Raw genomic sequence first — 27787 nt, 5'->3', positions numbered from 1 at the left:
GTAGGGCGTAGAGTTCAAAGGCTCTACGAGTGTCTATTTCGAGTGAGCATTTTCATTAAATTCAGAGGGATTTCTACAGCCCACACTCCTCGACCTCATGAACAGCAACCATATCAACTCCACTCGTTCAGCCAGCGGTTTGTGAAAATCCCACCAGCCCATTAATCACGCTCTGTGGGCGAATGGTAATGTATTCCGGATCTATCTTGCCCTCATCTCCAGCAATTAAGAGCCCAGCGTGAGAGGTGTGCAGTGTGAAAATGATTTCCACCACCCTACCTGGAAAGTCACATTGCCAGGCACTTGCCGACTGACCAGCTTGGGTCTCCATCAGCACAAAACCCACCACTAAATATCTGACACCCAACAGGAGCTCGTGCCACTCCACCCTCATTACCAGCCAATCCACTGCCATTCAGTCGCACAGTCTGTGCTTCATCAGCGTATGCTGTGCTTTCTTCATCAGACTCCCAGGTAGAGCCGCTAATTCAAGCAAGCGACAGGAGCTGAGAAACAGCAGGTAAATTAGAGTTGAGAAGACTAGAGCATCTCTGTGAAAAGTTCCTGAATTTCCAGAAGGCTGATGAGGCTCTTATGATAATATTTCTTCAAAGGAGTTTCAGATCTGGGCTGGAGTTTGAATGTGGCTTGATTTATGTTAGCAACAATGGCGAATGGGCCGTTTCTTTTGCTTGTGTGTTGACAACTTATTCAGTGATTTGTTAACAATAGCGAAGACTAGACGAAAAATATGCATCAAGATAATAACTTAACTCGCATAATCTTGCATGTAAATAAGCCATTGTTGTAACAATGCGCTATACACTGTGAAAACAGAAAATGTATTTAATTGAAAATGTAGTTTTTAAAAACATGCAGAATCAACAACACAGTAAATATAATTCCTAAATGTTTGTTTAATTTGTTATTTTTGACCCATATATTTGGTTTAGGTCTCGACTGTCACATTTTGACATGTTTTCTTTTTGTCATTTTAATAATAGACTGTTAAATACTCTATGCTAATGATATATTTGTTGATTAAAATTAAATGCAATTTTAGTCATTAAAAGGACTAAACTTCGTTTAGAAGATCACGTCGAAAGACTAAACAATGACAAAAAAGAATGTGTAAAAATTAACACAGATAAATAGAAACACATGTGTTTGAAACTTTTCTTAGGGGGAGTTAACACCAAATGTGTTTTGACGACAATATTTGACCACTGCGACCAAGTGTGCCGCACAAGCCCTCAAAAGTGAAGCCAAAACCTCTCGATCGCCCCCTGGTAACTGGTCCTAGTATAGGTCATAAACCCCGCCTCCCCATGTTATACAACGGGACGTGAGACCAACTAAACAATTAAATTACACTTCATATATCTTTTTTCCAAAGATAGTTTCTGTCATTTACCGTAGTTTCTATCACGTTGATGTAATTTCAAGTGTTTTAACAAAATAAGTTTGTTTTTAGTTATTTGATGCTATAATAATGCTGCTGTGACATCATGATTGACAGCTGTGATTGACAGGTTCTCTGAGCGAAGTAGTCACTGAAGCACCAACAGACTTTTTTTCGGGATCTTCGGAGGACTGAGGAGATTGGAGCTTTAAATTTAATATCTAAATTTCTATAATTAATTATTTCACACCTTCATAAGTCAAAAGTCAAAAGTGCAGGGGCGTGTCCTTGCGATTGATTCAGCGAGAGTGAGGGCGGGGCCTTGATTTCGCGGCTTTACTTCCTGCTCACTACTGCGCAGATCTGGTCCCGAAATCGCAACTGCGCAGACGCAAGTCCCAAGATGTCAGCGCCATATCGGGACACTGGCGGCTTCAGTTCTCACCAATGGAAAAGAGCGAAGGTACATCGTCCATCTTTTTTACAGTCTCACTGCTTTCAGCATCACACATGAATTGTTTTTAGAAAAACTATTTTAAAAAACATACCTCAAGACATCTGCATTCGGTAACAGTCACCCTTTACTCTCAGAATAAAACACTTTTGATGGAATATAATAATTTTAAATGTCCAGTCAATGGGTGTTGTCTATAGCCTGAGACTGTTAATCTAGATATTCATTAGCTGGCTTGATTTTCATAAATCAGGGTGCACAGGCTTTTATCTGTCCACTTGTAAAATTTGTGTCTGTTCCAATACTTAGTCAGCTGCCTCACTGTCTCCTGCCTACATAGGCAGCTGTCTTGTATGGTAGCATCCTAACTGAAATGAAGCCTCTTAAGAGGCCGATCTGGAACGCTCTACATAGGCAGCAACTCCACGCATCATTCAAATAGCGCTTCTCACACAAAGTGCAAGGAAGACTCGATTTGCAACTGATTTCAATACAGGGGACGCGACAGGAAGGATGCAATACTCTAATAAGCATAAATATACATGGAAAACACTTTACACAGATGAGGTACATTATCGACCTCTCAAGGTAGATGGTCTTGGCCAAAGCAAATTGCGAAGTGGAACAGACTTTACGCCAACAGTCTGAACTGTTGGATATGGTAAATTAATTATTTAAGAAGATTTAAAGGCGCACTCAGTAACTTTTGTCTTTGTGTCATCTCAGACTTACAGTGACACCTACTGGTTTGGATGCAGCATCAATTAAAGTCACTAATTTTTAGTTTCAGATGCCATTGTAGAAATGTAGTATTCACAGTCAGCCATGATTACTTTAATCAATGAGTGAAAGTGTCCAATAACAGAGACGGTTACTGAGATTAAGCGAGTAGTATTTTAATTATACAACAGTTAAGCCTACATTTTTTAAATATTTGAATAAGTTTATATTCTCATCAAAACAACAGCACTTGAAGGCTTTAACATAAAGAAAAGCACTTAATTAAGTTCATTAAGTATGTCGTAATATTTGGAAATGAAGTATGTTGTAAGGAAATTGGGAAAGGGTGGAGTAGTTTCTGCATTTTGATAAGGCTCTAAAATTCATTCACGAATCTCGATGGGACCAAATTATATTTTATCTCATGTGGATTACTGCCTCTTTTCTGCGTTCAAACCTCAGAAGCTCTCCAAAACAATATTTTGAATTTAATTGTCCTTAAGAAATAATTTGGTGTCTCCGGACTTCAAACCCACCCCATTGAGAAATAACAACTGTGTTCTGATCAAAAGTCCTTAAACCTGTGACTGAAAAATGCCCCTGTAAAGCTCTGGTTTAGACGTGTCGCTTGGAAAAACACACTTAATGACATGGAGTTAACAAGCACAACCATTTGCATTTAAAAAGGCAGATAAACTGGCTTTAAAACTGAGCCAACAGTGATACATTAATTTGGTGTTCCAGCAGAATGTTTATTCACTTATTTGCCTGTTTTGCTAAGGATTGAAATCAAATCTTGTTGTACTCAACAAATGCGGCTATGCTTCTGGAGTGTGTCATTGGACTGAATTTCTCTTTTCTCCTTACTCCTTTCCATCTTAAGATGCATCTCATTTGGGTTTTGTCACTGGCTTATGGCTTACATCTAAAACATCTAGAACACACCTTTTTCTTCCAAACTCTTTGGCTATGTCAAATCAATCTCATGGCTTTGCAGTTTAACACCCTCTTGAAATCAATTTAACAGCCATTGCGCATCGCTTGGTGTTGAAAATGCTGTATCATTGAAACAGTGTGCTGAGCAGCAGGCATGTTCATCATCTCTGTGCTCCTTTTTGCAAAAGACTGCCTTCATTTCATCATCTTACAGCTCTATTCAGACAATTTTGTCTTTCATAAGACAGACAAAATTCTTCATGCATCACTTACAGTAGATGACAGATTTGAATGTGTAGTATTTTTTTCATTTATGTTCCACTGGCTGATACGACAATAGAATGGATTTACAGCTTGGATGCAGGAACACTAAAAAGCAAACAGGTACTGATGCCATTGAAGAAATACACTATTCAGAAAAGTATTTGCACCCATTATTAATTTCGTCTGCACCAAATGTGTGCATTAACCCCCAGGGGGTTCTTGAGATCAAGTAAAGGCCAAAGTATACTTTGGTCCAATGCGAACCCTGAGCATTTGCACACAGGATGCGTGACGCAATTCTCGTCATCAGCAGAGTGCTAGAGCACTCTTTGAACCTGCAGAATGCGCATGAGTCTGGAATTATGTGCACTAATTTGTGGGTCCAATAGGTGGCAAGACTCACATTTGAGCTGTTGTTGTCACAAAGATGCGCTAGATGATGAAATCGCCAGTAAACAACAGGAGACAAAGGTAAAAACGTCAACAGTGGATAAGTACGTGAAGAGCACGTGTGTGAGGAAGTGTGGAGATAACTCTAAATGTTTAATTTGAGTCTAAAGGACTCAAAACAGACATCTTTATAGGTCTAAACTCCTGAAGAGAAATAGTCCGGTGCCTCGTATGGTCATAGCGCATATGCGCCAACCGCCTGTGTATGTGTGGGCCGTTAAATGGAGTATACTTTGACAGGATCGCGTTCGGCTGTACACAGACGCTAAACGTTCATGTTAAAATCGAAGTATACTTTGGGCTTAAGTAGTATTCAGATTTTCATATGATCTTAGCATTGATAAAATAACATATTATATAATATTATATATGCGATCTAGTGGCATTTTATATTATAATATTATATAATATAAAATGCCACTAGATCGCAATAACACTAGATGGCCCTGAGAAATTAAATTCAGTTAAACATTTCAAATATTAAAACTAAAATGAAAACAAAATATGCTGCAAAACTAAAACTTAAAAGAATTTTCCAGGTTCAGTACAAGTTAAGATCAATCTACAGCATTTGTGGCATAATGTTGATTACCATAAAAATGTTGTAAGTCACTAACAATGCAAGCTGTTTATTAACTATTGGCACAAGACATAAATGTTTGACATTTTAATATGATTTTGAAATTATATAATTACTAACTAACCTTATCTGTGTAAAGTTATATCCAATTTTACTTTGTTGTCATGACGACGTAATGCCAGTAAACCCTGTAATCTGGTATAACCTGTAAATCTGGGATTTGATCACACTAAAATTATGTTAAATCATTTAATGTTTACATTTTGTGGCTATACATTTGTAACAGAGAGTATTTTAACATATATGGCCCCATTCACTTCCATTGTAAAGTTCCTGTTACCGAGTACGAGCCAACATTACTGTATTACGAAAAACAATATATTATTTATTTAGAATATTTTTGCCAACATTATGCCACAAATGCCATCAACTGAGCTTGACTTTTATTAAATCTGGAACTTTTCTTTAACTGAAAAAAAACTAGTCAAACGAAAATTATATTAAAAGGAAAAATTGAAGATGTAATAGAAATACAGTCTAAATTAAATGTTTAAAAACTATTATAACCCTGCATAAAACCTTAAGAAGTGCACAATTAAAGATGAGTATTAGTTTGGAAATCATCCTATAAGGCCAATGGACCTCAAGGGCTGTTTCTAAATACCAGGAAGATCCTCATTTGAAAACACAGCAATCTCTCTCCAGACAGGCCAGTTTGGTGTGTCCTCCACACAAGCTGATGCTGATTGAGAGAGGGCTGGATAATGACAGATAATATAGAGGCTGATTAAGTCCTTTCATCTCACTCTTGTACATTATAACCACAGAAGTGACCCATCATCTCTTTGACGCTCCAGTGATTAAATATGAAGGGGCCAAAGGAACAGCCACTATTGTCAAGTCTCCAAATGAGCTTGCCACTCAAAAATAGGGTGGTTAGCAATAGGCTTCCTGCAGGTGCTTTCATTAGTGTCCATTCACGAGCAAACCGTTTCGTCGGCGACCCAAAGCATTGTGTTCTGGCGGGTGGACGAAATTACATACTGTAGAAGCTTTTTTGCTGCACTTACTCAAATCCGCAGAGGTGCAAGCTCACACTGGCAAATTTTGTATGCTTTCATTGTGTTAAACGTGGTGTGTTTGAAGGAATATTTTGGCTCAATTGACAGCATTTTTGGCACAATATTGATTAACACAAAAAAAAAAATACTAATTTAAACAACTTTACAGCTCAAATAATTTATGAGTTTTAACAGAAAAGTGAAGAAGTGCTTTTATAAAATTATAGGCTTCACATTTCTGCCTTTAAACTCTCCAGGAATTGGCACAATTCACTTCCATTGTAAATGCCTCACTGTAATCTTGAGTTTTTCTTTTCCAGCTGGCGTTCTCTCTCTCTGCACACTGTGAAGTCCACGCACCTGGGCACTTCGACAACGCTTTCATTGCCTGAAAGATTGTTTCTCCTCCTAAAAGAGATTATTTCCTCTAAAAGAGTTTGAGTTCCCACTCATAAAAGAGCAATACACAGCAGGCGTTGAACGTCCTTTTCAGGACGCGTCTTTTTAAAGATTTCTCTCCACTTCTGACGGTCATAAAAGCTTCCTCGTGTGCCTGGGCTGCGATCACATGCAGGCAGTATTTTATGAATGGTTCATGCTCTCGGTGCGAGAACATAGCCATGGCAACATTGCAGTCGCGGCTTTCTTTTCTCACGAGAGAAAGCCACTTCAGCCGCCTCCCACGTCGTTCCTTCTTCCCACGGGATTGAGGACGACCTGGCTGGCGATGAAGGTGATTTGGGAAATGACGACGGGCTCGGTTTTTCCGGGTAAATCCCAACGAACCACCCGCCCCCTGGCACGCTTGCTTGAATGCGTCCGAGCTCGGGATGAGTGCAGCTCGCCTCGGGGCCAGCCAGCATTCTCCCTTGAGCCCCTGGAATTGGATGACAATATTGCCGCTGCATCGGAGAGCGTCACAGTGGCGTCTGATACTGCCACCTTCTGGTCTGCTCGCCCAGTCTGAGGCTGACGCGCAGATGTCCGCTATGCTTTCCTGGGCTGCAATGAGTGCGAGGCAGGACTGGAAACTTCCGTTCCCCCTCACGGCTACTCGATCGGTTCCTCGGGTCAGGGCACCGCTCATAGACCCCCCACCGGTTATGCTCTTCCCGGAAGTGCGTGGTGAGCTGACGCGGTCGTGGAGGGCACCTTTTACTGCCCGGAACCGACCCCTCCACTCGTCTGCTCTCATTACCCTGGATGGTGGGGCAGCCCAAGGGTACACAGAGGTTCCCCAGGTGGATAGAGTGGTTGCGATCCACTTGTGTCCCGAGAACGGGCGGACCGGCAAATTCTCACGTTATCCTGAGGCCGCGACTGGCCTACATGCCAAAGGTTCCTACAACCCCCTTTAGGGATCAGGTCATGAGCCTGCAAGCAAGCTGCCCCAGGAGCAGACAGACCCAGCCTTCTCATTGCTGTGTCCAGTACATGCTTTGCGTATCTATTTGGACTACACGCACAGCTCTAGATGTTCTGGGCAGATCCTTGTCTGCTTTGGCAGATGGCGGAAAGGGAATGACGTCTCCAAACAGAGATTAGCTTACTGAGTTGTTGATGCTAGTTCCTTAGCTTATCACACCCAGGCCGTGCCCGCCCTCTTGCGGGTTCGAGCACACCCTACGAGAAGTGTAGCATCCTCGTGGGCACTGGCCCCTGGCACCTCCTTAGCAGACATCTGCAGAGCGGCGGGCTGGGCACAACCAATAGCTTTGCCAGATTTTACAATCTCAGGGTTGAGTCGGTCCGTCCCGTGTTTTGTCAGGTCAGAGCAAAAAAAGGTAGAACTCGGTAACGCGGCACAACCGACCAGGTGTTCCGCTTGCAAACAGCGCCCTTCACCAAATAGATCCAGTGTGCCTTCTATCCCAGGTTAGCCACTAAGCATCTCTCCTTGGATTTTCTCCTCCCTTGCCTTCTGGCCGGCAAATTCAGTGGAGCAATTTGAGGCCAGACCCACTACGAGTCACAAGTCGGGCTCCATGGGCTTAGTTCTCTTTTCAAGCAAACTCCCCAGTCAGCGGACACGCATTTCCCTTCGCCGTGCTTGTAGAGTCCCCCCTCATTAGGCTGGACCTACCACCGTGCCATTTCCCACGTAAGGCTTCACAACACTCGTGGTGTATTTGCCACATGTTATCTCCCCCTAGACTGGGCAAGATGTGGCATCCACAGGGTCTTTTCCCCGTGAAAGAATAGGACTGGGAAATACCGCCTTCTCCGACGCATTTCATAGCGTTAAAATAGCCCCAGCCGCTTCACGTCCTATGTGAGAGACATAGTAAAAGAAAAGGTGCGGCTGCCGGGCTTGCTCCCATGCTAGTCATGTAGTGCATGTCCCCCTCAGGGGTGTGGGGAACCTAAGGTCTGTATGTGACACCTCTTTGGGGGTGTTGGAGAGGGCTACGTGCAGCCGACACAGTTGCCTCTAGCACGTAGTAGCCTGCTTGCACCTGTCTCGGCAGTGCACGTAACACGGTCAGTGCGTGGCGTTTTTATATGGGACCCCTTGTATCACTTCATTCGACACAACATCGAGTGAGTGACAGAAGGGGAATGTCATGGTTACTGTTGTAACCTCCTTTCCCCGAGGGAAGGATGGAGATGTTGTGTCCCTCCTGCCACAGCACTAGACCTACCACTGCAAACGGCCGTGCTCCTCAGTGCAAAATCCTGACTGGCACTCACTGCCCCACTTCCCTTTATACCTGTATGTCTGGGGCGGGGCATGCAAATTCTGTCTGCCAGCATGACATTGGCCTTTTCTCATGTTCAGAGGTACGTTTAGCGTCCCAGGAAGACCCCTTGTGTCACTTCATTTGACACAACGTCTCGTTCCTTCCCTCGGGGAACGGAGGTTTCAACAGAAACCATGACGTTATCAACAATATGCCACAAATGCTGTTGATTGATCTTAACTTGTACTGAACACAGAATATTCCTAAAAGAATAAAAACAGTTTATGTTTTCTTTTTGTAATATGTTGCAAATAAGAACTGCCTTTTAGCAGAAAAGCACTTTAAGGCCACTGCCCTATATCATTTCAGCACTTTAGCACTGTATTATTGTGCAATAGATCCTGCTTGGGTATACTCTCCATTGACCTCTGCATAATTACTCTCTTTATTAAACATGAGAAGAGAGAGCACCAAAGTCCCTTAATTGGAAGTCAGGTCACTTTGCGGCCATATTCATAATGCTGTTTTCTTTTCTTTTTTTTCAATAATTTTTATGGTTTTTTGGGGGGCTTTAATGGGATAGGGAAAGTAGAGAGGTGACAGGAAATGAGAGGGATAAGAGTGGGAATGAGATTGGGAAAGGACCTCATAAGCCAGGATTCGAACTAGGATCACCCATGATACATCAGCCCCACGTTATATATAATGCTATTTTCTAGTCATACAATTACGGCTCCTATCTATTTGACAGGTGAAAGTCTACAATCTCCAAAAAGACTGGTCTAGATTACATTCAAATAACATATTTCAAATCAGCAATAAAATCTGATAACAACGATATTATAAAATGTGCTTCTTAAGCGCAAACAATTGATTTTTAGCATTGATTTTACTACGTTTATGCCTCTCATCCGCACTACTTTCCCTCCACTGAAAATGGAGACTTTCATTGGTCCTGAAACAAAAATGGATTAGTGTGGATGGCCTAACTATTTTAAGTTGTGTTGGAATCAAATGTCTGGCAGCCACAGCATCTCCCTAAGAACTTAAATCACTAATTCATAAACTTGTTCCTCCACCAGACAACAACCAATCAAAGGCAGCCCATCACCAGTACATCAGACATGTCTGATATCCAGTTTGTATCGGCGGAAGGGAGCATTGTGACTAAGGCAGTGAATACAAGGCAATTATTGAGGCACATTAGAGGGAAATTAATATAAAGCCCAATTTGTTTGGACAATCGATTATCCTTTGTGAAAGAAACAATGAGCCTTTTCCTGCTCATTGTCTGATAAGAAATTACCAGAAAAGCTGTACAGAAATGATTAATGGAGCATTCCAAAATATACAATCATGGTCATTATTACCCCCAAACAGAAATGCGTTTAACCTACTGTATTTTAAACAACAACAACAACAACACATACAACAATGCATAAATTGTGAGTTATGGGAATCAGATTGGTGGGTGATGTCTCACCATATACATTCATAAGAGATATAATTTTCCATTCTCTTCTAGCTGAGTACTGAAACATGGCATCTCAAACACTTAGCCTGAGATCTGTACAAACAATGCGGAAATCAGGGAGCAGTATTACAGTATGAATAATTGAAGAGACTGTGTTTGCAAAGGAGATGGATGGGATAGAGTTGAGGATGTCATGTGACTGTTACCTTGGTGATTAGCATGGCTATGAATAGGAGTTCTGTGCAGAGGCAGCAAAACTAACTCCGATCTAGCCCAGATTATGGCAGAGGGTTTATAGCTCCACATCCTGGCAAAATGTAGTTACTGCAAAAGATGGGGCACATTTACCAAATACTATATATGGGAGTGTACCATTCATCAACTTTATAATGAACCAATAAAGCAGTAGAATACATGCAGCTTGGCACTTTGGCATGAACCTGATCTATTTATAGGCATTTCAGCGAGGCGATACAGCATTTCTGGTCCATGAATTGTAAATCAATGTGGTTACATAATCACTTAAAAGGTTTGTTTTGGATTACTAATCACTATTTAGCTAAAGATTTAATCCAAAGACATTTGCAGGACACTAATAACAGGAATAATTCTTCTGGAACTATCTGAGGTCAAATATTTTGCTCAAGGGTGTAATGGATATGTCATAGCTTATGGATTCCCCCCCTACTGAAAATACCTGCCTAGACCAGCGTAAATTTCCATGCTGGTTTAGTGCTGGTCTTAATGGTGGATCAGCATTGCAAAATCTAAATCCTAGCATCCTTTCTTATTTAGCATAAATTTGTGTTCAATGTTCAATTTACTGTAGTATCAGTTGTATTTGTTGCATTTATTATAAACTTATGTTCAATTTAATGTCATCACTCTACTTGTTTGATGTCACCCTGATCATGCATTAACAGAAAATTAAACTGTAATATCCATAAAGTCTCAGAGTCATCATTGTGTTGTTTGATTAAATATTATTTTTTAATTGTGTTTAAAAAATAAATAATCGAAGGCGACTGTGGTAAGGAACACAAAACTCCATAAGATGTTGGTTAATGGAGAAAAATGACCTTGGGAGAAACCAGGCTCACTGTGGGGGCCAGTTCCCCTCTGGCTAAACAGCATGAATATACTGTAATGCCAATATTAGTTATTTGTGTGCAGTGCAAATTATGGTTTATAATGAGTAAACTAAGTAAATGTTAAGGGTCAGTGTTTAAACAAAGATTTTATGAGAACTGTAAGATTAATGACTAATGTCTTTGATGCTCATCCTGAATAAACTGCAGAAGTTCACATAGATGCATTGTCCTTTGTTAGTTGGCCGATGAAGATATTTGTTGGCAATTCATTGATAGTCTGTGTATGTATTCCATTTTAAGAGTGTGGTCCATCCTTAGACCAAGGTGATGCAGACAGAGATCAGTGAGGTGCATTGTAGTTCAACCGGCAGGTGATTTCGATGAGGTCTATCCTAAGTCCAAGGTTCGGGCAGTGGCATTTTAAGTATACCCTGTGCGCTTTGTTAAACTCTAAGGTTAAAAAAAGCAATATAAGTGTAGACCATTTTCCATTTACAATGTTATGGTTGGTGTTGGCATCAGTTCATCCCTGAAGTCCATCATAATAGACTGAATTGATGTCTGGTTGGCATGGCTGCATTCAGTCGTCGTCACTCAGAGACACGTAGTAGTGGAGTCCGACATCAAGCAGGAACGGAGCTGGATCTGGCCGGCTCTGGTAACCTCGGGATTCAGGGAAACACATAGAATAATTTTAGCGTAGATGCCATTAAAAAAATTTTTATATATAGATCATGATAAATGTTTCTGGTTCCAGCAGACCTAACTAAATCAGCCTAATTGTGAATTGATTGATAAATTAGGTATGCCTGGCTAAAAAGATGAGTCTTTAGTCTAGACGTAAACTAACAGTGTTAGGGAGATTATTCCATAGTTTAGGAGTCAAATAGGAAAAGGATTTACCTCCTTTTGTGGATTTTGATATTCTAGGTACTATTAACAGAATTTTGCGATCGTAATGAACGTGATGGAATATAGCGTGGTAGAAGGTCACTTAAGTACTGCGGAGCTAGACCATTCAAAGCTTTGTACATAGTTAACGAAATGTTTAAATTCATTGGAAATTTAACAGGTAGCCAGTTTAATGATGAAAAAATGGGGCTAATATGATCATATTTCTTGGTTCTATTCAGCACTCTGTCTGCTGCATTTTGAACTAATTGAAGTTTATTTATTGAACTAGTAGGACATCCTCCCAGTAATGCATTACAATATACATTACATTTATTTTTTTGGCATCAGCAACAGAGAGCATGTGTCATAACCTGGCAATATTTCTGAGGTGGACATTCTGCTAATTTGGAGAGTGTTGAAATATCTTTTGGTTTTGAAGAAATATAAAGTTGAGTAATGTCAGCAAAACACTGGAAACTTATTCCACGATTCCTGATAATATCTCCCAGGGGAAGCATATATAAGGAGAAAAGCAGAGGCCCTAAAACTGATCCCTGTGGCACTCCACACTTAACTTTTGTTTGATTTGACAATTCCACATTTACACAGAAATGATTTTAGCGGTCTGCTAAATATAACCTAAACCATGCTAATGCAAGTCCACTAATGCCAACATAATTAGCAAGCCTATTCAAGAGCATATTGTGATCTATGGTGTCGAAGGCAGCACTAAGATCTAAAAACACTAGAAGAAAAATGCAGCCGCGATCAGATGATAAGAGCGAGTCATTTGTAACTCTGATTAGTGCAGTCTCTGTACTGTGATGGGGCCTAAATCCTGACTGAAATTGTTCATATATACTATTTCTCTGTAGAAATTAGCATAGTTGTGAGGACACTTTCTTTTCTAGTATGTTTGACATAAACAGCAGATTTGAAATCGGTCTATAATTAGTCTCCAAGATCAAGCTGTGGCTTCTTAATAAGCGGTTTGATAACTGACATTTAACATTTTCTTGGGACCTGTCCTATGGATAGCCAGGAGTTGAGCAGTTTTGAGATTACAGGGAATATCTCTTTTAAGAGCTTAGTTGGTATTCGATCTAGTACATGTTGTGGCTTTTGATGTGTAAATACATTTTGTTAGCTCTTCATGGCTTATGACAGCGAAGGATTGAAGTTGCTTTTGAGAAAAATGATGAGACACTTTTTTCTGTGGTACTGTGAAAGACAATCGCATAATTCCAATTTTATTTCTGATTATTCCAATTTTATTTGTAAAGAAATTCATGAAGTCATTACTATTGTGCAGAAATGGAATATCTGGTTCAGTCGAGGCTTTATTCCTAACCAGCCACAGTACTGAATAAACACCTAGGATTGTTGTGGTTATTTTCTATGACTTTGCTTAAATATGATGACCTGGCATCTTTTAGTGCCTGTGTGTAGCTTCAGATGCTATCCTTTCCAAGCTTCTCTCTTGAGAGCATGAGTGTGATCATTGTACAATGGTGCACAAAGGGGACAATCAAGAGAGCGAGAGAATACTATTTTATATTTTCTGTTTTTACTTCAAGTTCTTCTAGATTTTATGTCTTACTGAGTATAAGAGATAAATCTGGAAGATTATTAGTGAAGCTTTCTTTAGTGGTCGAAAGAATACAGTAGTTCTACATGAACGAAAGCATTGTGTAGAATGAGTAACATTACCTGATCGCAGCATATAAGAGACCAGGTAATGATATGAGATGTCATCGCTCTGTGGCAGAATTTCTATAGTATGAACATAAACTCCAAATGACAGAATTAAATCTAGCGTATGATTATGGTGATGAGTTGGTCCTGTCACATTTTGTCTGACTCCAAGAGAGTTGAGAATATTGATAAATGCTAATCCCAATGTGTCATTTTCATTATCTCTGTAAATATTAAAGTCACCAACAATTAAAGCTCTATCCACAATAACTACTTGATCTGATAGAAAATTTGCAAATTCATCAAGGAAATCAGAATATGGCCGAGTGATCTATATACCGTAGCAAGGGCAAAAGATGACAGAGATTATTTATTTGTATCTGACGGTGTCACATTAAGCATTATTAGTTCAAAAGACTTAAACTTATATCCTGTCCTCTGAGTAACACCAAAAACATCACTGTAAATTTCAGCAACACCTCCTCCTCGACTCTTCAGGCGAGGCTCATGTTCATAACAATTACCTGGGGGAGTAGTTTAAACAAAAATATTCATCCAGTTTAAGACAGATTTCAGTCAAACAGAGCGCATCTAATTTACAATTAGATTTACAATTAGTGCTTTGGTTGAAAGAGATCTAATGTTTAGTAGCCCTACATTTATATGATGTTTATCATAATTATTTTGGTTATTTTCAGGTTTTGCCTAAATAATTTTTTTTCTAAATTATTTAGGAAGGGGTTTGTGTTTGGTAGTTCAGGGAACAGACACAGTCTCTATGTGATATATAGGAGATTTAGTCTTTATGGTTTGTTGTTTATGTGACCTGTGTGATGTCTCAAGGCAGCTAGCAGACATTCAGATTAGCCGGTTTGTTTGCTCCCTGACCTGTTCCCCAGTTAGTCAAATACTATCACTATTAAGACTATGAGCCAAATTAACAGAGAGGAGAGTGGCACCTTATCTAAAAGATATAGTGGAGACTGGAGATATTTTTCATATTTTTTACTCCAGTGGAATTTCTAAAACACATATGACAACATGCCCCGATACAAATGTGACAGCATACCCCAACCTGACTTTAACTAATCTGTCTTAACAAAATAGTACACTCTTAATGACAAAGAGTGTACTATTTTCCGCTTGTTTATATAAGATAAAAGAATATGATCCAAAATATGATGATAGTGAAAATTTTCTTTGAAAGTTAGTATTCACAAAAAAGAAAAAAATCCTAATATAAGGGGGGTTTGAACTGTCCCAGAACAGCATACGTATGTCTCTGAGATGTCTGTTTTAGATCTTTTCATCTGGAAAGCATAGCATTTTATATAACATCTGCTAAACATCTTAAAAATATCAGATTTGCAAATATTCTAAATCGTCTCAAAGACATTTTTTTTGTTACTGAGATATAGGCACTTATATAAGGCATTAGCTGTTGTCAGGAGCATTAGCTATTAGCATGAGGTTTCCACTTTGCATCTTGCCTTTGGCTGCAGGCGCAAATAGCCAGATAATGCAAGTAAAAGTCACACCGTGTTATACGCTGTTAACCTCTCTCAGCAGCAGAGATAAAGTGTGTGCTTTTAGAGCACATTAGCTGCAGAGGCAGTCCAAGCATGGAGGAAAGTAGTATTGTCCCTTACAAGACTCTCCCTCGCTCTCACACATCCTCATCTTGTGAGGTTGTTAGCAAGAAAATAAACTTCTCAAGGACATAAGCTTAATTTACCCATGTTACATTTATTTACCCAGCAGAGTGCAGGCAAATAAAAGGTAGCATTAAATCAAAACCCGGCATCCACCCTGAACCATACACACACATGCACAAAAAAGAGGGGGCGGAAAAGGGCTAACATGCAGGAAAATGTCTTATGAAATGCAATGACACTTTGATCTTATCCAAATGGATTTCAAAGTGTCCAAAGGTTCCCAAACCTACAAGCAGATTACAAATATATATATATATATATATATATAGCACACTTTCTGCACAGTGAATCCCTCTCTTTCCTTCCTGTAGAGATGTGGAAGAAGGAAAGAGAGGGATTCAGAGTAAAAGAGGTACAAGCAGAGAGCTGTGCAAACATTAGTGCTACAGGCATTAGGCCTACTGAATTTAATACACATATCTGGAGGTTGTGTGTTGAAGTGGGAACTTAATTCCCTGTCAAGTGATTTACCAGCCGGAAATCTTAATACCCAAATGCACTGTAGTGGAGAAACTCCTTTGCAGCAAAGTGCAAATGGAACATAAACACAAAACAGAAAATGTGTCGCATATATTTTCCGTTCACCGGCACTGTGGGTTGAATGAAGCTTAGCATTGTCCCAGATTCTTTTGTTTACATGCCAATCACAGGGCATGTCATTTCACAATTTTGTTAGATTGCAGCAGATACTGAATATAAGGGTTCTAATGGTTCTCGGTGAAAAACCGAACCGTAGGGTTCGCTGCCTACGGTTCGGTAAGCATTGGCACCGAGGTTCACCTCAAGTTTAATGACGCATCTGGAGCACAAGGTTTGATGAAGAAAACAAAGCGTGAAATAGACACGCACGGTTACAACCACCGCTAATACCCCTGAATGGATCTGTAAATGGATACACAGGATCTGCCTGTGTTTCATGTGGGTCAACTTGATGACATCAATTGCAGTCAATTAAAACAGCGATGGTCAAAAAAGTTGACAGAACAGGCACTGTTTGCAAACATTGCTCTATGTGAGTGCCATATACAGGTAATACATTGGTATATGATTTATCATGTATCACCCAGAGTAAGGCGCACACAGAGCCGCAGGTGAGCCAAAACTGCATACACTCCCTTCTGTTTTAAGCAGGCACAGTGTTAGTTCAGACATACATGAAACAATAACTAAAATGCTTGTGGTGTTCTTTTCCATGAAGTTATGTTGACATACTCCATTGATGAAGATGTGGGATTTCAGTGTTTGATTAAAACACTTGAGTCACGACATCCCAACCCTTCTCTTATCCATATTAATAGCAAGGTTTCTTCTATATGTATGTACAGCTTCCGAATGTTGAATATATGTTGAGTTGATTTTGTCATTTTAATCCAGTTCTAATTAAACATTATTGTGTTTTTCTCACACAATCTTAGTAAAGATAACAGAAGAAACAACCTACTCTTTTTTGACCAACTCAACGGGACCTCTGAGAAATCTAATCGCGTCCAGATTGGAAATTCTATTGTTTTTTTGACAACACTTACAATTTATTTTGACCTTCATCGAATAGCGTTACCAAGGCTAAATGACTTGCTGTTCTGCTTGGTGCATTTTCATTTTGGATTTACTGTACACATTTTTGCAAACTTTTCTGGCTGAAACAAGACTTGGTGAATTCGAGAATGAAATCTTCTTTTTTTCTTTTTTCTTTTTCCAGGTATATTTCAAGCGGGATGGAGAGTTGATAGAGGTGATCTCCTACGTTTCGCCCACCATGGGTTACGAGGGCACTGGCTCTGCTGGTGTGCGTGGAGCCAGACCTCTGATCAGCAGGGACCTGGATGACACCAAGCTGAGGAAGTCTCTTTCTCTGCTGGGTCCGGACGGCAGGCCCGGAAGACTCAATACAGAGAGCCCTAAACGGAGCTACATTGCCAAGCAGCCAGGTCACGAGCCCAGCCCGGCCACAGAGACCATCCCAGAGACAGTGGTCAGCCGGGAGTTCCCACGCTGGGTCCAGAGCACAGACCCCCTGTACTACTTTAGCAACATGCACATGCCCCAGAGCGATGGGTCTGTGCTGGTTCAGGCCAAACTCACCTGGACCCTAAATCCGCAGTTGGACAACGATGCACTCTTTAGCTGCGAGGTCACACACCCGGCTCTCTCTATGCCTATGCAGACCGAGGTCATACTGTGTAAGTCTGACTTCCCAAGTTTGCTATAGTTGATTGTCATTTGCAACCCATTTAACTTATGTTAATGTGACATACTTTTGATTGAAACAGGATGTTCAATGAGAAATCTTTTAGGGTGGGACTTGATTTTATTAATTGGGAATTGATTGGCATTACGTACCAGAATGGTGTCAGACCAAAATAAAGAGAATTGCTTTAGAGTGCAACAGTCTGTAAAAATCAATTGTCTCTATAGGCAAATCATTTGTTAATGATAACATATAAACCTCTAAAGACAGACCTACCATGAGCTCTGAGGTTGTTCATTAATGGTATACTCTGGTTAAAGCCATTAGTCCACAATTTTAACTTAATTTTTTTAAGAAATTATGCTTAATAGCAGAATTATAGGTGAATAACTACACTTCCCATCATCCTGTAGAAAAATATCCACCAATCAGTGAATTGTAGCCAACAAAACACAGCATAATGCACTACGAATTATACAACGAGTCAGTCTACCCACACACTCAAACTACTTATACATTTGTATACATCTGAATATTCACAAAATACTACAAATATAATTATTATATACTAAATCAACAACAATAAATCAATAGTTTAATATATTTCCATTGTTTTTTATATGATTGTCATTTTCAATTCTTGTATTTCATTCATTACATAAGACATTCTTGTTTTGTTTTATTTTTTGTCTTTTTGTTCGATTTTCAAATACTTTTTTGCTTCAAATCAATATGTGTAATCTTGTAATTCAACTCAGAGCTGATTGGTAAAAATGACAATTCTGTCACCATTTACTCTCCCTCATGTTGTTTTAAAACCAAGCCTGATCTCAGAAATTTTGCAAAACGAAATTACGTGCTTCGTTACAAGTTTCGCTGCAGTTTACCAGAGAAATGTCCATTGAGGGGCGCCAAAAGAGAGTGGAATAGTGTCGTAATCAGACGACGTTCGATGGAGGTTTTAATGAGTAAAAAATACCTCCCTAACCTAAACTTTTACCTAAATCCAACCAACTGTCTTAGAAAAGCAAGTGAGAGGTAACAAAACAGACTTGTGGTAAATGGTCTGCACTTATATTGCGTTTTTTTTAACCTTCGAGGTTACCAAAGCACTTTACACAGTGTCCCAATCACCCATTCACACACCCATTCACACACCAATGGTGGCAGAGCTGCCATGCAAGGTGCTAGCCTGCCATTGGGAGCAACTTGAGGTTCAGTGTCTTGCCCAAGGACACTTCGGCATGTGGATTTGTGTGGGCCGGGATTCAAACTGCCAACCCTGCAATTAGCAGCCGACCCGCTCTACCACCTGAGCCACAGACATGGAAAAAAAACACGAGGATGAATAAATGATGATCCAATTGGCATTTTTTTGGGTGAACTCTCCTTTTTAATATACTGTAGCTACAACACATATTTGGCAGGAAAGCAATCCATAGATGCATTTGAAACACTTATTGTTTGACCTTGAACCTTTCCAGTCTTGCACCATTATCTGCCTCCCCTCGCCCATTCATGGGTGAATCCCTTTACATCTCTTTCTGACAGATGCAGCGAGACCAACTCTGGTTTCTGTTTGTTTCCCTAATTGCGTTACAGGCAAGCAGTTTGCAGCAGCTAATGCATAATGCAAAATCTCGCAGTAACTGACAGTCCAATTCATTGAGCTGTCTGTGCAGTAGACTGATTTAACTTAACCAAGTAATCGTAAAAAGACAACCTGAATTAAAGAAACTGTGTATAAAGGGTATCTCGCCATATCCTCAAAGACAGCATTGTTGCAGGATCTCACCATTGCAACCCATTCATAAATAAGTCCACTAATTGAGATGATAAAGCAAGGAGATGCCAGATCTTAGCATTCAGTGTGCCTGTTGCGTTGCATATTTGTGTCAGTAATACTGGCTTGTTGTAAGGCAAGGCAAGTTTATTAATGTAGCACATTTCATACACAGTGGTAATTCAAAGTGCTTTACATGGAAATGATAAAGATAAAGATTCATCACTTAAGAACAAGGAAACAATAATAGAAGTAAGACATAAGAATGTAAAACTAAGTTTAACAATAAATTAATTGCGTTCACTTGTTTATTAGTACTGAAAATATGCAGCATGAAACTGCGGATCATTGGGATGCCAGCATACCACCTTTTATCTGGCTTTTTTGCTTTTAAAGCTATAACAAAGATGGCCAGAAGATCCCATTATCACTTCAAAGGCAGCACTCACTTGTAGTCTCTGCTCTCAGCCCTCAGAGAGAGGCAAGTGATGAGACACAAGACAAGATAAACAGAGACATTTCTCTCACTTAGTGGTGCAGGAGCAGTGAGGAAGAGATGAAGGGGAGAAAAAAAGGACAAGAAAAGAAAGATAAATACAGAGAGAGTGAGCGAGAATGCAGGGATGTTGATGCAGATTCCATGCAGTATTTGTCCGTCTCTTCTCTTTCCGGAATGATTTTCCTCTGTGCATTAATGGCTGGTCAGGAAGGGAGTTGCAACATAAGAGCTTGCAAATCCATCACAATGGGGCCAGCTTCTTTAACAAACATCTACCTGTTACCAGGAAAACTGGTATGTGCTTTTAACCTCAAGCATGAGATCCTGGTGTTTATAAATACTTATTATAGCCATTGGAGAGAATGACAGCAGAATTACCTTGATATTCTGAAGGATTTATGTTAAAAATGAAGCATGCTGTGCATCTGCAGTTCACAGCAGTAACTGGTTTATGTTATATATCTGTTCTGACAGGGACAAGGACAGCAGGGGGAAAAAATACAAAATGTAAATAATAAAATGCAACTAGCATACAATTGTGCATAGTTAGGATGGCAAAAAAAAAAAAAGGACAAACACTTCCCATACTGTATCGTTTGTGGTTGTCTTCAGAAGTCGTACGTTCAATTAAAATGATATGGTATTTTGGAGCGTATCAAGCAGATGCCTACGTGGTTGCGTCACATACCCTCATCCTTGAAAGTCATGAACAAAACTACATAAGGTATTTAATACAACCCAAAAATGAAATAAAAATACACTGACAATGTTTGAGGGATTTTGAAATTATGAGTACATTTTACAGTCCACTACCTTATGTCATTAAAGTACACATTTTATGCATCAACCTACTGGAACTGAAAAATGTTATCGTACTATTAACCACAATAATATAAAGGTGGTAAAAGGCCACATAATGATGAATAATATGTATAGATTTGCACAGTTGCACAAACACAGAACTTCATCAGGGTAACGCACATATGGCACTAAAACGATACAACTTAACAACATAAAATATAACATAAAACACCCCAATGTACATAACTGATATATAGAGTGCATCCGTGCACAGCACGTCACTTTTTCCACATTTTGTTATGTTACAGCCTTATTCCAAAATGGATTAAATTGATTATGTTCCTCAAAATTCTATAAACAATACCCCATAATGACAATGTGAAAGAAGTTCTTTGCAAATTTATTAAAAATAAAAAACGATGAAAAACGTGCTGTGAAGTGCTGTGAATACTTTCCAGATGCACTCTATATAAAAAAGAGGAAAAATAAATAATTTGGAGTAAATTATAATTATTGTTTTTCACAATTTCTTTTACAATAATTTACAGAAAACGTTCATGCATTTTCTTGTAACATATAATCTAAATCTATACAAATAAACCAATGACTATAATGTAATTCATACATTTTACTTGAAAGAAGAACATGTTTTTTTTTTTTTTTTTTTTTACAATATTTGACTGTAAAATTACATCTAAGGTATCTTAAATTAACCAATTAACAGTTTTATTAAAATAAAAAAATAAAAAAAAAAGTTTAGCTTCTGCTCTAGAGCCTAAAAAAACTAAAACAAGCCTAAAATTTTAAACTGGTTTCCCTGCTTCACTATAAAACCTAATAAATTAGCAAAACCTTTTGAGGGAATTGGTTAAGTTAATAAACTCCCAAGTTTAAGTTACCTGTAATACAACTTTCAAGTTTTTATTTTGTACTACACATTAATTGCGCTTAACTTGAGTAAGCCAATGCACGCATTGTAATGGAACTTAACTTTAAATTTGACACTTTATCTGAACTTAAAATTACTATGTAATCACAACTTAAAAACATGAAGTAGAGGGAACTTAACCTACTATTACTAGCTAGAACTAGCTAGTACAGTGAATGTTAGCATGCTGAATGCATGCTAAATGGAAGCACTATGCATTGATTAGCATAGCAATTGCTCAATACATATATTCTGTAGAATAGAATAGTACCTGTCCTCAACCTAAACTCAAGCTCCACTATTCATCATAATGTAAACCTCAAAATTTCAACATAACAGGAACTCTTCTAAATAACACAACAAAACATTAAAGACAAACAAGTCTTGCCCTTTACATTCATCTTACACAAAAACGCATAATATAACTCTTAATTTGAACATTTACTCTCCCTGTCGAGTGCTATGCAAAGCATGCTGGGAAATAAAAATCCCCTCCCAGGTTCAGTTATATTTAAGTTCCTTTAAATGAAGTTCATTCAACTCAAAACAATAACATAACGATTTTTGTTACTTAAAAGGTTTTGATTTTATGAATTCAAAAGAAAGAGAACGTTCTAGATACTCATCAAGGTTAATTTATTGAACTAATGTGTATGATTTAATTTCCTCCTATTCGATTCCACCATCGATTCCGGCGCAAACTTAAAAACATAACAGAGTCAATATCAAAGCGAGATTTATTTGAATATGTGTCAAGAAAGGGAGGGGGTTGTATTATCAATTGCATTGCACTGAAATTGCAAAGTAAATTCACTAGAGTACAGGCCCAGAAAAATGCTTGCAAACTTTTAGAGGCTTTCATATTTTGACAAGGCCTTTCTGTGCAACGATTTAAGCCATAAATTTAACAGTAGCTGTGTGCCTTTAAAAAACAAAATAGAGAGAACTGTTCCGGCTTCGCTGTATTCACCCAGAGAATACAGACGCAAAAATGTGCTTTTGTTGATTTTAATTGGATCACTCTTGGAATTCAAAGCTTTAACAAACCTGGCTTGAGATTGGCACAACCCCAAGTGACAGCAGTGAGTTCTTTGTGAAGAAATGCGTGTATGTGCATGCATGTTTACTTGTGTTTGTGTCCTTTGTTCTTTGTTCTGCATGTGCAAAAGAGTCATTTTTAAGAAAAAAAACCCTCCAAAAAAACATTTAAAACAGCTTAAACTGGCCTTAGCATGTTTACTCGTCTGTTGGGAGATTTTAGATGGGATTTGGGAACCTTTCAACTGGAAACCATTTGGCCGACCAGTTAAACCAGCTGAGCACCAGCTTAGGCGGGTTTTGTTTTTCCCTTTTCCTTTCAGTAGTGACAACAATGTTATGAAATATGTTTGTTATTATGCATCTAAAAGAGTATTTTAGTAAAGAAAAATGATTTACATAATATAGATTTTTTTAAATACAATAAATATGAGACAAAATCTTTTTTACAAAACATACAAAAAGTGCTTTATACATTGGTCCATTCTATAGAGAGTAAATCAGACTGATGGTAAATAAAAAAAAGTACTTGAGCGCTCACTGTAGGAACTTACATTTTAAGACTCATAAGAGTCATTTGTTCGGGAACGCGACTATACTAGACGCACTGTATGTATTGCAGTGTACTGTAGAGTCAAAAAGACCCAGCTAATAAGAGTCATTCGTTCTGTAATCGAGCTAAACTGGTCGCTCTTTATGTGTGCACTCTAGATTCAAAAGAACTAACTCATTAGAGTAATTTTTTCGGTAATCACAATACAGTCACGCTGTATGTTTCACGCTATAGATTCACAAGAACCGACTCATTAGAGGCTTCGCTAATCTAATCTTAAAGGAATATTCTGGGTTCAGTACAAGTTAAGCTCAACCGACCACATTTGTTGCATAATATTGATCACCACAGAAATACATTTTCGACACACCCCTCCTTTTCTTTAAGAAAATCTGGGTTACAGTGAAGCGCTTACAATGGGAGTGAATGGGGCGTTAAAATACTATCATTATGAACGAACCCTAAAACCCTAAAAAATTATGATTTAAACTTCACAGCTCCAATAATACATAAGTTTACCAGAAGAATTAATGTAAGTGCTTTTATTAAATTGTAAGCTTCACATTTCTGTCTTTAAACCCTCTAAAAATTGGCCACATTGACCTCCATTGTAAGAGCCTCACTGTAACCTCGATTTTTGATTTTTTTAAAGAAAAGGAGCAACGACTCAGAATGAATTTTTGTGGTAATTAACATTATGCCACAAATGCTGTGGATTGAGCTTAACTTGTACTGAATCCAGAATATGAATTTAACCATACTGACATTTCCTGTACAGGTGATTCACTAACTTGTACTCTGTTAGGAAATGAAACTCAAGTCATGGCAGCATTCACAAGTCATAAATCTTTCACACTTTTTAATATTTCCATATGAGACAGAAACATCTTGACAGCGACTCAAATTTGTATTACACTCACTGAATATTCATGAGCCGAGCCGAGCTCTGTGCTCTAAATGGATGTGGTAGGTCCGTGGAGGCAGCGTTCTCAGAACGCTGTTCTCACCTCGGAGCTTTACGGCTGGGCTTGTTGCCCTGACTTGGCTGTCTGTCAGTCATATCCAAATATGCACTGATTCAGCCATTGCCTCTCTGTAATTAAAGCCGGGCCAGTCTCGGCAGCGAGGATTTGCATGGGTGAAGGTGCTACTGGTTCAGCAAAAATACAGAAGGGGAATGAGTTATATGCTCACATCCAGAGGCAATAGATGATCTATTCCTGCATGCAGGGTTCCTCTACCCAATGGACTGATAATAAGGACGCAGATGTTTGTTGTTGGTTGTGTGTGGGAGTGTGAATTAATGTGTGTGTGTGTCCAAGCACACATCCATGCAGTCACTTTCTTTTCTTTATTAAGTGGTTCAAGCTTCAACGGCTTGGAGGTTCAATGGAGCATAAGACAAGCTGACATGCAGGTTTGGTCTAACAGGATAAATTGAGAGCAGCAGGGGTGGCCATTGTATGAGCAGAAAGCTAGGCTCGTGCACAACATGATTTATCGTCATGGTGATTTTGCCAATTGAGACATGTGCCAGCCCTATCCCTAACTAGGCCTAATCATATAGGGGAGACCGGGACTAGATTTGGAGTCAGAAGTCTAAAGGTGCAAATTAGTTTTTTCTCTAGCAGAGGTTTTGTATGTTGGTTTCAAACACCTTGTTCAAAACCCACTTAAATTAGAATAATTTTTGTGAATTATACCCTCCAAAGTCATTTTCACTCTCATTATATTTTGGTTATAGCTCTTAGGTAAACAAGCGTACATAATCAAATCACACTGGCATACATTCAGGCAAGGGTCAACTATATTATGAAGGCAGATTTTTATCAAAATGTTTAAATATGTTCTAGGTACAAAGGTATTTTTCATGAAAGTCAGTATACATTTTTGATGAATCGTTTTGTGCCTCTTGTTTCACTTTCAGATTTTGCCGAAAAGCTTTTAATAGGCTGTTAAATGCAGGTCTAAAATTATTTTGTGACAACTTACCCCATTATAGTGTTTCAACCAGTGTTGTGTAAGTTATTCAAAGCAGTCCACTACAAATGACTAAATTACTTTTTTGTAATTTTTATATTTTTACTTTACCCATTACTTAATCTGGAAAAGTAATCAAATTACATTACTTTTAATTTACTTTCTAAAAATCTGGACGTAATACTTTGTCGCACGCACTTCAGCTGTCACAGAAATGCAAACAGATGTACAAATTAACATATGAATACATATTTTAAAGGTTTCATACCTAAATAATATTATTTTAGAAATATGTGTGACCCAAGTAATGTACTTACAAGTAATTACCTTAATTTCAAGTCACTGTGATTATCAGATTACAAACATTTACATTTTTATGCGTTACACCTTACATTTTATTGTAATAAGATTACAGCCACCACTGGGGACAACTTGCCCCAATAAGTGTTCAATGAACTGTATCTTTTTTCCAGGGCAATAACGTTGGAAATGTTCATAGCTTTTTAGTAGGCAATACATCAAGTCATGTGGCTATGCAGAAATTGACTTGCAAAAATAAACCTACTATAAGAAGTATTCACTGGAGTACTAGCCCTGGTTTCCCCTGCTACCCCTAAAAGCCCAGGCTTGCCACTACACATGGTTGCACGGTGGTTGCTGAGGTGACATGGCAGTACTCAGAAGCTCACATTAACCTTGGGACTTAGTAGTTCACTCCAAACAGTCAGTAGCTTTGTGGCTTGTCAGTTGCGATGCTTTCTGTCATAATCAAAGGCAGCCAGTTGCTTCTCATGGAGTCAACCCCAGACTTCTAGCCATGCATCCCATCACCTTACTCTTAAACAACACGCTTTCTCTGACTAATTGTGCAGAAAATGCTGCTTTGATTGGATTCAATGTCAATATATTCAAAGCATTTAACTGGTGCCATTTTTTAAATCCTCAAAAAAGGCAGCAGAACAGTTATCCAGTGTATTGAGTAGGAAAACAGCACAGCTCACTGACTCTTTTGTCAACTCTTGTGGTTAGAGCTTAGGTTGGGCAATCCAAGGTATTGATCCTTTAATTCATCCACTTTGTACAGAACGGCAGGGTCAGCCTTTGAGTGGCCATTGCTCTGTCAGAACACAAGCTCCGTCAAAGGTCTCCATTGGTCTCCTTTTGTTTTCCCACTGTTTTCTTAGAGAGAATCAGTCAATTAATTGAGTTATGATTTATGCCTTGACAAGCTTTTAATCTCTCCTGTGTATTGTGTTGTTTCACATCTCTTTCTCCACTCTGCTGCTAATATCCAAATCATTTCCATAATGAGAAGGCTGGCAAAAGCGTATTTCTTTGTATTCAGTGTACTGTGCTGATATAACTTAATTTATGTGTGAAATACACATTCATAGGAGCCATTACAAATGTAAGAGCGTAAATCATAATCCATTAAGCAGCACCAGGGGGCAATCATTAAACTGACTGAGACTGGCCAGATGCCTCATTAGCTTTTGCCGGACAGTCTGTGAATTTATTGATGGCTAAAAGCATGATTAGCCATTGTTTTAAAGAGTTCTCAGTAGTTGGATTATCTGGGTGCGTAGTAGGAGCCAAAGAGTAGCATTAGCCATAATGAGGGTTGAAAAAACGGCACAGTGGGATACATTTTTGAACAATTTCAAGTCTAATCTCTGTTTGCCAAGCTGAGCACTGGAATTATGTATAAGGACAAACATATAGCTCACAAAACTTGTTTTATGGTTCTCAGAGCTACGCAGAGTGGATGCTGGTAATCATAGTAAACGATGCAAAACCACATAACATGGGGCCAGTTTGAGTCTCTCTAATATTCTGCAACTCTGGTGCTATTAAGTGCCTCGCTCATACTTCCAATAGAGGAAGTTTTGCTTGAGAAACTTATAATGTCTCACTTTCCAGACACACAAAATCACTATCTTATCTTTCCCCTGAGTACATAAGAAAAATTATAGGTGTCTGAGAATGTCAGAATATGATGTTTTAGCCTCCCTTTCCTTCTTGATTCTCCTTTCATCAGATCTAAGTCATTCTCTGAGACCAAATTAAATCCCTCGGGGAGATTTGGTCCTCACAGGACAAGGGAATTAGTTCTCTAAGTGTCTCTTATGTTACTTCCACCGCCGTTTGCCTTGCATGCTGTTTCTTCTTCAGTAATGAGTGTCTACCCAATTTACTTCCTTGTCCCTCTTGGGGAATAAATACTCCTCAGTCATTACAATGGAAAGGAAACATTGAATCTCTGGAACTTGAACCGATGACCTCCAAGTCAGAGGCTATGACCTGTTTCAAATAATACTTGCATTCAGAAGTTATGCCAGAAAATGTGACTAGTTTTTCTCTTGTTTTCCTCCACAGCGGCTCCGAAAGGCCCCAAGCTTGTGATAACCCCTACCAGGGCAAAGGTAGGGGATACAGTTCGCATCACCGTCCAAGGTTTCCAGGTAGGATCTCCAGGGGTAAGTGCATGGGGGTTAAGAAACCAGGGCCACATTCAGTTTTGGATAGGGGGAGATCGTTCTGCATGTGCGGTTGAGCCTGTGTAGCGAACTGCTATAGTGACCATTCTTACAGAGAGTGCA

The 27787-nt window shown here is 39.0% G+C and overlaps 1 protein-coding gene across 2 annotated transcripts in view; it reads left to right on the top strand.

Annotated features, from left to right (window-relative positions):
• The window catches only part of LOC127632838 (immunoglobulin superfamily member 21-like), a 302623-nt gene that overhangs the window by 257513 nt on the left and 17323 nt on the right, over nt 1–27787 (top strand). The window contains exons 6-7 of one of the 2 annotated variants that reach the window (XM_052111644.1): nt 17117–17597; nt 27564–27649. In XM_052111644.1, coding sequence (XP_051967604.1) covers nt 17117–17597; nt 27564–27649 — 567 coding nt within the window. Of the gene's footprint in view, nt 1–17116; nt 17598–27563; nt 27665–27787 lie in introns of both variants that reach the window. The other variant, XM_052111643.1, reaches the window with a different exon arrangement.

Source organism: Xyrauchen texanus, chromosome 39, assembly GCF_025860055.1.
Source record: "Xyrauchen texanus isolate HMW12.3.18 chromosome 39, RBS_HiC_50CHRs, whole genome shotgun sequence".
Taxonomy (NCBI): domain Eukaryota; kingdom Metazoa; phylum Chordata; class Actinopteri; order Cypriniformes; family Catostomidae; genus Xyrauchen; species Xyrauchen texanus.
Note: the sequence above shows the minus strand (reverse complement) of the source record. Positions and strands in the feature narration are given on the sequence as shown.